General features: G+C 42.4%; 1 protein-coding gene across 5 annotated transcripts in view; it reads right to left on the minus strand.

The window, feature by feature from the left end:
* Positions 1–13,836, minus strand: part of PLD5 (phospholipase D family member 5) — a 410,403-nt gene that overhangs the window by 341,732 nt on the left and 54,835 nt on the right. Inside the window, exon 1 of one of the 5 annotated variants that reach the window (XM_070055589.2) lies at positions 9,621–10,032. The exons of 2 other annotated variants lie outside the window; for them this stretch is intronic. Coding sequence is in view for 1 of the 3 variants with exons in the window: in XM_070055585.2 (XP_069911686.1) it covers positions 9,621–9,623 (3 nt within the window). In the remaining 2 variants the exon portion in view is untranslated. Of the gene's footprint in view, positions 1–9,620; positions 10,033–13,836 lie in introns of those variants that run through there. 2 more of the 5 variants (XM_070055585.2, XM_070055591.2) reach the window with 2 other exon arrangements.

Below are 13,836 nucleotides of genomic sequence, written 5' to 3' on the forward strand. Positions count from 1 at the left end.
GCATCCCATATGGGTGCTGATTTGAGTCCCGGCTGCTCCACTTCTGATCCAGCTCCATGCTAATGTGCCTGGGAAAGCAGCAGAGAATGGCTCAAGTCCCTGGGCTCCTGAACCCATGTGGGAGACACGGAAGCTGCTCCTGGCTTCAGATCAGTTCAGCTCCAGTTGTTGTGCCCATTTGGGAAGTGACCCAATGGATGGAAGATTTCTCTCCCTCTCTGCCTCTTTTCCATTATTCTACTTAAGATTTCTGAAATCATGATAAAGGGCCCACATGGTGGCACAGTGGATTAAGCTATCTTCTATAACTTTGGAATCCCATATCCGAGTGCCAGTTAAAGTCTGGGCAGCTCTGCTTCTTATCCAGCTCCCTGCTAACGTGCTTGGGAAAGCAGCAGCGAAAGACCCAAGGGTTTGGGTCCCTGTCACCCACATAGGAGACCAAGATGGAATCCCAGGCTCCTGGCTTCAGCTGGCCCCACCTGGCTATTCCACCCCGGCCTTCCAAATAAATAAATCTTTTTTTAAAAAGTGAATAATGGTAATGTATCCCCTTGATGTTACATAAATAAAATACTAAAAGAATTGCACTGGGCAATTGCTTAAACTTGTATGTCTAAGGTTGCCCATTCAGCATTACAAATAATGATTTTGAGGAAAAATTGAAAAGACACCCATGTACATTAAAATGATGATGTAGGGCTCTATTTATTGGCATGAAATTAAGGTCATCATAAATTAAGTGCAAAAAATCAGGAATAAAAACCCTACATAATGTTAATATTTTGTTCTTCTAGCAAATATTTAATAAGCCATGTTCTGGCCATCAAGATGATAAAAAAGCAACATGGTTCCTACCTACAGGATTTTATGGTCTGTTGAGGCCATTGACATTAATCAAATAATAGTAGGAATAATTCATAAGTGATTAATATTATGAAGTACAATGTAAGATACTGTGCGTATATAAGAAATATTCAAAAAACTCATGGAAAATACAGAGAATGAAAAACTTGCATGGTTTTTTACAAATTTTTGGATCAAAGTAAACTTATATTTGAATTCCATTTTTCCATTAGCTTTTCGAAATACTCTCATAATGAAGACAACTTACTGCCATCAGCAAAAATTGTGTGTATCTATGAGTGTGCTGTGTATAAATGTATATATGTAAAAAATGAAATAAGGCTAGAATTATATATAAGTGAGACCAATAGTTATTAGCCTTGAGTGACATAATCTTTCCTCTTTTCAGCATCTCATAAATCTTCTCCAATCACCATGTGTCTCTTTGGTAATCACAAGCAAAAAACCTTTTAAAAAATTAATTTGGTTCACTAAACTTATCTTAGTTTCCTCACTCACATGCCAGGCTCCTTTTAGATCTGCAGTTATCAATTCCTTTCCATCTTCCTTTAAGGTAAACTCAAATGTTCATTCCTGACTTCACAGCCATAAGGACACATTACCATGCTGTGAAGTCATAGAAACAGAAAGCTCTGGGAGAAAAGCAGTCAGACAGACACGCTGTTCCCAAGGGACACAATGCACCAACCATGGCAGGGCAGCCACTGGGCTCCCCTAACACCAAGGCCCAAGGGAGCTGACAACATACTTGGCAACACTTTATAAAATTCATTTTCTGCCAATGTTGAAGCATCAGTTATATCACAGTATGCAAGTCCTCAAGAGGCTATTAAATACTTTGATTAAATTTATTCCTTATAAAGGTCCACAGAAAATGAACTTGAGACACACTTTAATGTGTTTTAATTTTTCACTGCTACTTACAGCTTCTCCAGCACTTTTATGGCTCAGTCGTAAGGTTTCTATAAAGCAAGAAGGAAGAACCCTGCTGCCACTTCTTGCTGACAACTGAGAAATCTTCTGCTAGGAGCAAGATCTCTTCCCTACTAGGGGCAAAAAGTATCACACTGACCCTGCCCCCAGTGATTTGAAAGATGCCCTGATCACAGCTCATCCTAAAATATTCCAAGGGCTTATTGAAGCCATCACAGATCCTTTAAAAACATGTTTATATCTTAAAGTAGGGTGCTGGTGCAGCAGCTAGCACATTGCCTGGGATGTTCACATCCCACATGGGAGCACCTGTTTCGAGTCCCACTCCTACAAGTCCAATTCAGCTTCCAGCTGATGTGCACTCTGGGAGACTGCAGATAATGACTCTAGCACTTGGGTCCCTGTTACCCAGAAAGGAGACCTGCATGGACTTCTGAACTCCTGGCTTTGGCCTGGCCCAGCCCTAGCCAATGTTGCAGGCATTTGGGGAATGAATCAGCTGATGGAAGATCTCTCTGCATTTCAAATAAAAGATTTTAAAATGTTTATACTTTTTTTTTGGAAAGTAATACTACTCACTGCCATAAAGAACATTTTTTTAAAAAAGATTTACTTAAGAGTTACACACGAGAGAGAAGGAGAGACAGAGAGAGAGAGGTCTTCCATCTGATGGTTCACTCCCCAGATGGCCGCAACCACCAGAGCTGTGCTGATCCAAAGCCAGGAGCCAGGAGCTTCTTTCTGGTTTCCCACGCAGGTGCAGGGCCCAAGGATTTGGGCCATCTTCTACTGCTTTCCCAGGCCAGAGCAGAAAGCTGGATCAGAAGTGGAGCAGCCAGGATACAAATTGGTACCCATATCGATGCCAGCACTGCAGGCGGCAGCTTTACCCACTTCACCACAGTGTCAGCCCCAAGAATGTTGTTTAAATAAATAAAGAAAGAAAAGTGTTCTACAATGTTCTCTGAATTCCACACCTGCTAGTAGTGTAGTGAGAATATTCTTCCAAGTATAGTGATCCATCAATGCAATTTTACATACATGGAGTTATTTTTTAAAAATAAGAATGAAAAAAGAATATCTAAAGCTTAAACTTCAGTGGATCTCGATTTAGGGGTTATAAATCAGGTTCACATTGCCACACAATGGCTGTAGGGATCCAGTGATGTTCTATTCTTTCAGCTTGGTGCTAATTACAGGATTGTGTTATTTTTGTGAACTCAGTTTTTATGTGGTCTTTACATTTTTTGAAGCTTAAAAAATCCCTGATTAAATAAATCACTACTTGGGGCTGGCACTGTGGTGTAGTGGGTAAAGCTGCACCTGAAGTGCCTGCATCAATATGGGTGCCGGTGTGTATCCTGGCTGCTCCACTTCCGATCCAGCTCTCTGCTCTGGCCTGGGAAAGCAGTAGAAGATGACCCAAGTCCTTGGGCCCCTGCACCCACGTGGGAGACCTGGAAGAAGCTCCTGGCTCCTGGCTTCAGATTGGATCAGCTCTGGCCGTTGTAGCCAACTGGGGAGTAAAACAGCGGATGGAAGACCTCTCTTTCTCTCTCTTCCTCTTCTCTGTGTAACTGACTTTCAAATAAATAAATCTTTAAAAAATAAATAATTCATCACTACAAACAAATGAAGAAGCAAAGAGAAGAAATAACCCTAGAAACAGTAAAGTCCATTTCTATACAATATTTAATTTCCAGTGTCTTAAAAATTAACCTATCATTTGTGAATTTGCTTTCACATAAATTTAATAAGCAGGGCTACTAAGTCCCAGATTGTCAAAATGGATATTCATTTTTCTTTAATGGTACAACCTAAGTTCTTTAAAACAAAACAAAACTGGGACAGGCTGAAGCCAGAAGACAGGAACTCCATCCAGGTATCCCACATAGGTAGCAGTAACCCAAGTACATGGGCCATAATCTGCTGTCTTCCTAGGCACATTAGCAAGAAGTTGGAAGCTGGATCAGAAGCAGAGTATCCAGGACTCAACTGGCACTCCAGTGACAAAAGCAGCAGCTTAAACCGCTTTGCCACATCTTCCACCCCTAAATCTAAGTTCTCATTACAGTTTTGCAAAGAGTCTCCATGCCAAATAAATAAAAACAGAGGAAGCCTCAAGAATGGTTACAAACTGCAATACTCATACACCTGTCCTTGCTTTGCCAAGCACCTGAGCAGAGGAAACAACTTCGCTATGAACTGCTTAAGCAGCCATGGTGTCCAGTAGATACATCCACGGATAAAACAGTAGTTACAACAGGGAGATTTAACTATATATATATATATATATATACACACACACACACACACACATACACACACACACACCTTATCAGGGATTTAAACGATCTCTTAAAACACATTGACATGTATTATATTTTGATGTTATATATTATATTTTGATGTTACCATTAAAACTAAAATAAGCACAATAAGAAATTAATCCAAGTATTTTTGCAACACAAGCTATGAATTTAAACATTCCAAATCTAAGAATCCAAATGCCAAATTTCTCCTTGTACATATTTCTTCTAATTAGGACCACATCAGAGAAGTTGAAACTGGTACTAGATTCCAGGGAGTTAGGGCACTTCCTAGAGCCAAGAAGCAATTGCTCAGAGCCGAGTCCTCAGGGGTCCAGGGTGTAAACAAGAAGATTATCCACCTACCAGACCGCTAAATCCAAAAAGTGAGATGAGGAGATAGCAGTGAAGTATAAAAGGACAAGAGCCGTGGCATAGTATGATAATCCTCCACCTACAGGGCCAGCATCCTATATGGGCACCAGTTTGAGTTCTGACTGCTCCATTTCCGATCCAGCTCTCTGCTAATGGCCTGTGAAACAGTGGAAGATGTCCCATATGCGTGGGCTCCTGCACCCACATGGGAGATCTGGAAAAAACTCCTGGTTTTGGCCTGGCCCAACTGTAGCCATTGCAGCCATTTTAGAGTGAACCAGCAGATGGAAGACCTCTCTGTCTCTTCCCCTGTAACTCTGCCTCTCAAGTAAATAAATCTTTTAAAAAACAGAAATGAGGTATAAAGACAAACACCAATAGGAAACCTATCAATGCCTATGTATGAGGAGTGCTGAAGCAAGGAAAAGCTAAGGGACAGTGAACTTCGACTATATAATAAGCTCACACTGAGGTACCTAAAGAGGCTGTGATCCTTGTGTTCTGGAAATCCTAGAGGGCACTTAAAGTTATACTCATGATTAAGAACACAAACCATAGCATTTCTCTTGCAGTCCTCCCAGTATCTCTCCAGAGAGTTCATCCATCACAAACTCAGTTTGAGGACATCCAGCTAATTAGTTTCTTTACTCTAGGCCTTCCATTTATCATTTTGATTTTACAATCAATGTTAGGCTTCATTAGCAACCACTTCAATTGCATTTTCTCCAACATCCCCTTTATAGTTGCTCTTGTTTCTTCTCACAAAATGGAACCTGTGTAGGATCCAAGAGGCTGACCAAGAGGATGAAAATTTAAACTGAGGGACCAACACTGTGGTGTAGTGGGTAAAGCCACTGCCTGCAATGCCAGCATCCCATATGTGCGCCAGTTCAAGTCCCTGCTGCTTCATTTCTAATCCAGTTCTCTGCTATGGCCTTGGTAAGCAGAAGAAGATGGCCCAAGTCCTTAGGCCCCTGTATGCATCCCTCAAATGGCTGCAACAGCCAGAGCTGCGCCAATCCAAAGCCAGGAGCCAGGAGCTTCCTCCAGGTCTCCAACATGGGTACAAGGTTGCAAGAATTTAGGCCATCTTCTACTGCTTTCCCAGGCCAGAGCAGAAAGCTGGATCAGAAGTAGAGCAGCTGGGACTCAAACCAGCGCACATATGGGATGCCAGCACTGCAGGCAGCAGCTTTACCCACCACGCCACAGCACCAGCCCCAATATGAATATATTTCATACAACCTCTTCTGATCCTCCAGATCTACCTTCTTCTCCTAGGGGACATAATCACAAGTCATTTCATATCTTGAGCCAATATGTTTTTCCCAGAACATAGTACATTTTCAGTATTTCTAAATACCTCATTGGACTTTGACTAACAAGTTATAGAACTCAAGTAACATAATTATATAGTTAACACATTATATAGATAATATATATCTGTTATCTATATATTAAAGATATATAGCCTATCTCTAAATATGAGTTGCATAGCCTATTAGTCACAGTCCAAAAGATAACATATGTAGATATGTTACATATCTGACATATACAGTATGTGCACACATTATATTGATGCCCAGACCTTTTCTTCCTCAATTTACTCCTTCAATTACTCATTCAGTAACACAAAATATCTACTATATGTGAGGCACTTCTGCGTTCTAAATGCTCATTCCCAATACAAAAGTATTGGGATACTTATGATAAAGTTCTAGGGGTTATACTCCCATGAATGTGATTAGCTCCCTGTGAAACACACTCCAGAGAGCCAGCCCCTTTCTGCCAAGTCAAGGCATAGCAAGAGGATGCCATCCGCGAAGTTTAGAGTGACCCTCACCGGACATCAACGTGTCTGAGCCTTAATCTTGAATCCTAAGAAATTAAAGCCTGCTGTTGCCCTGTCTGGTGTATTTTGTCACAGCATCCCAAGACAGTCACCACCCAGGTAATGCAGGAATTAGAGTAAGAGGACTTTTTCTCCTTTTTCTCTAGCTAGTTGTTTCCAATGCCAGAGTCTTTGCTTTTGCCTTTCATGTTTCACACTCAGGCAAGGTGAATGCCTCCTTCATGTCATCTCCTGCCTTGGTTTCTCCATTTTCTCTCCAGCATTCTCATTGAAATCCTTAAACATCTTGTACCTAAATATTCTCAAAAGCTTCCTTCTAATCTTTCTCCCTGTCAGGGTCCCCAGACTAATTAAAAAACCTACTTTACACAAATATATTGTTCTAATCCTCTAAAATACTCAAGGGATGCAAGAATCATTTCCATTTTTCAGATAAGAAGGCTAACAGTTAAAGAGTTTTTTTTGAAATATACTGTCCAAAACCATACAACTAGTATTGAAGTCAACACAGAAATTTAACCCCAAATCTGAGCAAATTTAAACCCTTTCTATAACGTTAGATTACTTCCCAGTTAGCTGTTCAAAGGAGAATGGCTGGAGTGGGATTGAAAAGTACTGGATTGTGGAGTTGGTACACAAATGACAGGAAACTAGAACCGGGAAGGAAGAACAGAGGAAAAGAGACATGGTGAAGACTGGGTGTTTGGAGGCCAGGTTCTTGGAGGTTCCTGTTACTTATGGCCAAGTGGTTGTCTAGGCCTGGTTCCTCTAGGTTACATCTTGCAAGGCTGCAGGATGGGTTGTTTAAGCAGCAAGGACTATGCTGCACTGCAGCCAGTCTGCATGTGTCCCCACCCTGATACCCCACCCTCTTACTAGCCCTGTGTCCTTTGGATAGCACTTTACTGTTGTGTGCTTTACCTTGGTACAACAGGCTAATTATGTTAAAAATACCTACTTAAAAACAAGGATGAGAATCAATGAAGTGTTTCAATATTTAGCATGGAGATTATATCCTTGGTATTTGTAAAACATTTGAGAACACCCACAATTTTCCTTGTTTTCAAATAACTAAGTCATTTGCAATTACATAGTATGAATTTAATTATTTGTATTTCCTTTAAATTTGTAAGTAAAGCAAACACAAACAGAGGCCAAGCCCCAGGAGGGCTGCCTTTTTTAGTATAACTCCCCAGAAGCTCTGACATGGGCCTGATTCTAATGAGGTCAAGGAGAGTATTTTAAACACAGTTGAGTGTCTTTTCTTTTGGATAAAAGTAAAATAACTTAGCACATTTGCATGATGAGAAACATGATTGGTTTCCTTTTCATCATGTAAGAGACTTAATGGAAATTTAATCTATAGATTCACTCCCCTTCCAATCAAAAACTAGTGTTTTTCAAACCACTGATCTTTTAAGAGTTCTCACTGAAATGAAAGGTGAAATAGGGCTCCTTTTGCAGAATCTAGCTGGTTAGGACGTCTTTCCTATATAAAGGTGTTCCCAGGTTAGTGCCTGCTGTTAAGAGTTCATTTAGACCAAAACTTTATTTTAATGGATATTTGGGTGCTTTTTTTTTTTTTCCAATTCTCTAAAGAGGAATTAATCAACATAATCAGAGGCTAATCTGGAAGCAAACACCTTGCAGTCACTCTCCTAGCACCCATAGCGGCCTCCCCTCAGTGGCAAAGGAAAGCTAGTTCTCTTAGAGATCTAAGCATCAAGGTGGACAATGGCATTTCCATGAGCTCAGCCTCTGGCCTGCTCCCTCCTTGCCCCCTGGGTCACTGCACAAAGTTGCCACAAGGTCCACGCTTGGGCCCACACTCCAAGTACCCACGCTGGCAGGGGACTCACGGGGCATTTCAGCCAGGTCCTTGGTAATCCTTAAGGGAATGTTCTCAGGTTAATGAAGAAAAGAATTGTTGTGCTCCAGAGTTCAGGCAGAACATTCCAAAGCACTGAGAGTCCCATTTAAACCTCATGCTGGATATGCCCACTTTGTCACTCATCCTGCTCCTCGAGGAGAAACAGGCAAGCAGCTTCTGGCTTCTTCTCGACCAGTCAAAAGAGCTACCAAGATGGCCAACAGGTGCAGAGGACACTGAGCAAAGGGCAAGTCTTGCCTTTGCAGCTTTATTTCTACGGCCCATTTGCTTGGGAGCAATCGAGGTTTGAAGAGTTGAGAGCAGGAAGTGAAATGAAATAGCCTCACAAATCTGGCTCCCACTGGACTCACTTCTAAAAATTCCCACACTCCCTTCATCACCATTCTCTTCACTCATCTGGATTAGAAATGGAACGATCATTCCCCACATATCAGCTGTGCAGCCGAGTAACTGTATTTCAGGCATTTGCTCTATATAGTAATAGGTTTTCTTTTCTTCTAAATGTTATGTAATATAATTACTCATGTCCCTATATCCCTTAATTCTTTAAAGAACAGGTGCTTCATGTTCAATTCTCTCTCACCTCCCCTCTCCCTGCTTGTGTCAAGCATGAGTGACAGGAGGCACTTGGAAAAGGCGCATGGACAGCAGAGCCTACGCCAGAGAGGACACTGCCATTTCCATGGTACATTTTAAAGCCTTATCCAAAGCCTCAATGTTTAAACACGAAGGTGCATCGCCTCTGGCAGTGTTTTCATTTACAGGAATGAATCAAACAAACTTCCTCCAAAGTCACATAAAACTTGCTTTTAAAGCATGGGCTCCTGTTGTCCCTGCCTGTGTATGGTAGTTTTAAAAGGAAAGGAGATCACTCAGAAGTTTGCAAAGGAGATCACTCAGAAGTTTGCTCTAGTAACATTTAATGCCTCCAGTAACAGTGACACTCAGATGTGACAAGTCGCTAGTGAGAAAAGAAAGCTGCTTTAGTACAAATGGGTTTAGGTCCCCACCTGCAAATATGGAGTAAAACAGGCACTGATGGCTCTGAACAAGTCTCACGGAAATTACATTCGTTTCAGAGCCAACAGTGTACTTCAGAGAGGACAGAAATCAAGGCTTACGTTTGAGGTCACCATGGGACCATCCTCCCCTGGCAAAGCCCAGCAAACAGCCCTTATTAATTACAAGGCACCATTACTCTGGACACAAGAGGCATCATTTTTCAAAAAATCAGTGTGCTCCACTGACAAGGGTGCTCCTGTCCACCTAGTGAAACACTGACAGCGCCCAGAGCTCAAGTCTCACACTTCCAACAGCCATTTTCACCAGCAGGGGCTAAGCATTCCTTCCCAGGTAACAAATGAGGTCTGCACAAAACTCCGGAGTTTCTTACCATTGCGATGCAATCTTTCCTCCCTGCAGAGTCCAGCAGCCAGGAGCTCTTGCTGTGCCGCTGCCCACAGCGGCTGGAGCCTTTGGAGGCAGAGAAGGCTTCATGTGGTGCAAATGTATCGCCACTGATTATGTTTCAGTCCCTCCACTGCTGGCCTCGATGCTCTGGAAATCGGCCAAGCCAAGCGCAAAGAGAAAGGGCTGCAGCTCACAATTTCAGAATTTCCGCTAGAATGTGCTCTCACCAACGGGCACCACTCACTCAGCATTTTAGCAAATCCAGAGGATTGCTATGTTCAATCATGTTTCTTCCTTTTAAACTGACCTGAGTTGTGTTGCTCGCAGAATGAAACAACCGCAAGATCTCAGGCTGACCAACAGAAGACAGGCACCATGCCCACATCCACATACCTCCTACCTGAGCAGAAACGGCTACTATCCCAACCTGGGGAAAGGAGAATCCCGAGACAGAGAAGAGGGGAAACTGCTGCTGAGCACTCCAGGATTTAAAGCAACTCGGGCATCATTGGGTATTTGTAAACTCTAGACTAAATCACAGTAAAGTGGCACTGTCAAGCTGTACAGGTGTGAAGAAAAGCATTTTGTGCACCATGTTGTTTATGGATAACATACAGCCTTATCTTGAAGAATAAGCTTGAAGGTCTTCAAACACGGGACCCTGGTTTCTCAAATGCCTTAAATCTCACCCATGCTGCCCAAACCTATTCCTCTCTTGGACTCTGCTTGTCCTATGCTTTGACCATAGTGCACGGCTTCAAGGATTCAATCCCACAACCAGCAAGCACACAGCAGCGGCTGAACTGCACCCAAAGCTCTGGACACAACTCTTTAGAATAATAAATGGCACACATGAGCAAAAGCATCTACTGATTGCCAGACTGTTTACCTGCCTTTCTTTCCCTGCTTGCAAACGCCAGTAGGGTGGTTCCCATGCTGATTTTGTTCACTTCTGCATGCCCAGTCAGCCCTCTGAATCCACAGGTTTCACATCCCCAGATTCAACCAATCACAAATGGAAAATACCTTTTAACAAACAAAAACAAATTGTGTTTCTATTGAACATGGACAAACTTTTGCTCCAGTTACTATTCACTAAAAAAAATATAGTATGACTATTTCCATAGCATGTACATTGCATTTGGTTTTATAAGTGACCTAGACTTGATTTCAAGTTTTCAGGACAGGGAGCAGCCATTTAGCCCAGCAGTTAGGATGCCGGCATTACACATCAGAGTACCCAGGTCTGACGTCCAGTTTCACGCCAATGCAAATCCTGTGAGGCAGCAGTGATGGCTCAAGTACTTGGGTTCCTGTCACCAATGCAGGAGACCTGGATTATGTTCCAAGCTTCTGAATTTGGTCTGGCCTAACCCATCCCCATTGTAAGCATTGGGAGGAGTGAACAAGTGGATGGGGGCTCTCTCTGCCTCTCAAATAACTTTAAAATGTTTACGTTTACAGGAGTTCAAGGCAATATGCAAACACTATGTCATTTTTATAGGGAAGTTAAGCATCTGCAGACCTTGCTCATCATGGGGAGTTTTGGAACTCAGACACCAAAAGATGACCTTATTCCACTGTAAGATAATTACTAGCTGAATTAATTCTTATTTCCTATGATTGTTAGAAATGTTGGCAGAATCCCACAAACTGGTGAAATCCCTTTTGCTCAGAGCCTATTGTGGTGTGGGCTTGTTTTGGGTTCCTTTCATGACTGCTTCTCCTCTTTCCAACAACCAGAAGTTCACATGCCCTCATATAGGCCTAAGAAAGAGCCGGAATAACTTCCAGCAAAGCCAAACACCTGTTCCAGTACAAATCCAACTCAAATAATAAAATGTCGGTGATGGCCAAGGATTAAGCTTAGATAACATCAATAAGTATCTGTGAATCGGAGTCCAAGAAAATTAGCCATTTCCTTCCTTGTAGACATTGGTCTTTGAAAACAGAGAAGCAGACGTGCAAGGCAAACCAGGTGTCCAGGTGGGACAACATCTGGCCAAGATGTACTCGCATATAGGTTTCAGATACTTCACGTAATTCTGTAAAGGGCTGCTCAGATATTTGGCACCTAGCTGGCATGTGCCAACACTAATTTGGGATGTCAGTTCATGATCCTATCCCCTAGGTCCTTTCTTCAGGCACACACTCAATGGCACATGTCCCCTAGACTGTACCCAGTTATTCTTCTCAAACGGAATGAGGTGGAAATATACCTAGTGCAGTGTGACCTGAGTGGACCACTGTGGCTCCACTGCTACTCAGCCTGAAGGTGCAGAGTTCTAAAGGCACAGGTGCCCCTCATGCCTAAGTCAGTAGGCAAGTCCCTACTGAAGAAACAGCACTCAGCCTGCCCCTGAAGACTGGGCTGTGGCCCCACTGCTTAGTCCACTGATGGGTAGGACAACCACTGAGTAGCCTTAAGCTGCTCTTCCAATAGGCTCTAAAGCAAAATGGAAAATAAATACCAGTTTCTTCCAAACAAAACAAAAAACAGAAGAGAAAGAAGTATTGCATCCTGACCAGGAATAAAATCTTATCCACTGTTTTCTCCTGATTTACTTTTTAAGGTACAAGGTTAGTCTTTCCCTCCACAAGAAGATGCCCTTGGTAGTTTCGACCCATAGCGATTTCTCCACCCTGCAACTGGATCTCTGTATCAGGTATTTAATCATATATGATTTTCTGGCTCTCCTTGGATGCTCTTGGCTTTTATATTTTTGTTTTTAGGTATATCTTACCATTTATCCAGAACATAAACATGTGACTCCTGCATAAATTTCTTTTAAAAAATTTTTTAATCTTGAAACGTCATTTTATTAGAAAGAGAGACAAACAGAGATCTCCCCATCTACTGGTTCATTCTTCCAATGCCTCCTCCAATAGCCAGGGCTGGGCCAGGTCAAAACCAGGAGCCCAGAATTCAATCTTAGTTTCCCAAATGGTGGTAGGGACCCAACCTAGTGGGCCATCACCTTTGCATAAGAATCCCGCATGGCATCTTACTCACTGAAAGATAAAATTAACTACTCACCATGGCATTTTAGTCCTTTGTGAAGGCACTCCTTTCACTTCCCCTATCACTGCCACTGCAAGTACCTTCCGCTCAAGTCACCAAGAAGCCTTTGCAGCACCAGAAAATCACTGTGCTCACTCCTGCTGCTGGGCCTTTGCACACAAAGCACTCTTTCAGGAATGCACTTGGTACTTTCCCCAGTGGGGCCTCCTGCTCAATCCCCCATGTCTGTCATCTCCCCTGAGCCTTCCCAAAGGACTGGGTAGCAAGCTCAGGGCTGGAGGCGAGTTCATTATTGATGGGCATGCCCCTTATGTCTGTGTCAAAGCCAACCCTCCCCTAACCATGCATACACCTAATCAGATTCAGAATTTGTTTCTTCTTCAATGAGAAATGCTTGTACTTTATCAGCTTCTTTTCCTAAAAAATGATTTTTTTCTCAAGTAAATTAACCCAGTAGAAAGAGGGGGCTATGTAGAAGAATTTGAGTGATTATTTGTCTGTTGACCAATTCAGGACACTACAGATGTAAAAAGTTGTTGGACACTAGGCATTAATCAAAATTGTTAGACTTCTCAGCCCGATTTCTCAGAACACATCAAATCATCAAATCCCAGGCCCTTGTTGATACCCAGTAAGATACCACTAGTAAAAAATTTAGGGATTTCTGGGGAAAGAAGTGGAAGGAATATTGGAATTTTCTGTAAAATAAATGCTTGTACATTTTCATTAATAAAAATGTATCCATACAAAAAGTCTGTTTTCCTCTGCACCCCTCAGAACCCATCCTTCTACATGGCCCTAAGCTAAAACGTCCAGACACAGCAACACAGTGTCTGAGATGAAGGGAACAAAAAGCCCAATTGGGAGCCACTCTACACCTTTTGAGTGTGGAAGGGTACCAGGAGAGAGATCCTTTTACAAATGCGCTACAGTTTGATTATGTCCCCCTCAAAATCCATGAATGGCAACCTAATCCCCCAATATGACAACATTAACAGGTGGGGACTTTGGGAGATGACAAGATCAGGAGAACAAAGACCTTGGCAATGGGATGAATGCCCCTAGAAAAGAGGCCCAAGGGAGGGTCTTTGCACTTTGCAACATGCAAGTGCACAAGGAGAAGATGCCATCTACAAAGTCGAGAATGAGCCCTCACTGGACACCAAATTTGCCAGTA

Source organism: Oryctolagus cuniculus, chromosome 13 (assembly GCF_051225735.1).
Source record: "Oryctolagus cuniculus isolate XC-2025 breed Fujian yellow rabbit chromosome 13, ASM5122573v1, whole genome shotgun sequence".
Classification (NCBI taxonomy): Eukaryota; Metazoa; Chordata; class Mammalia; order Lagomorpha; family Leporidae; genus Oryctolagus; species Oryctolagus cuniculus.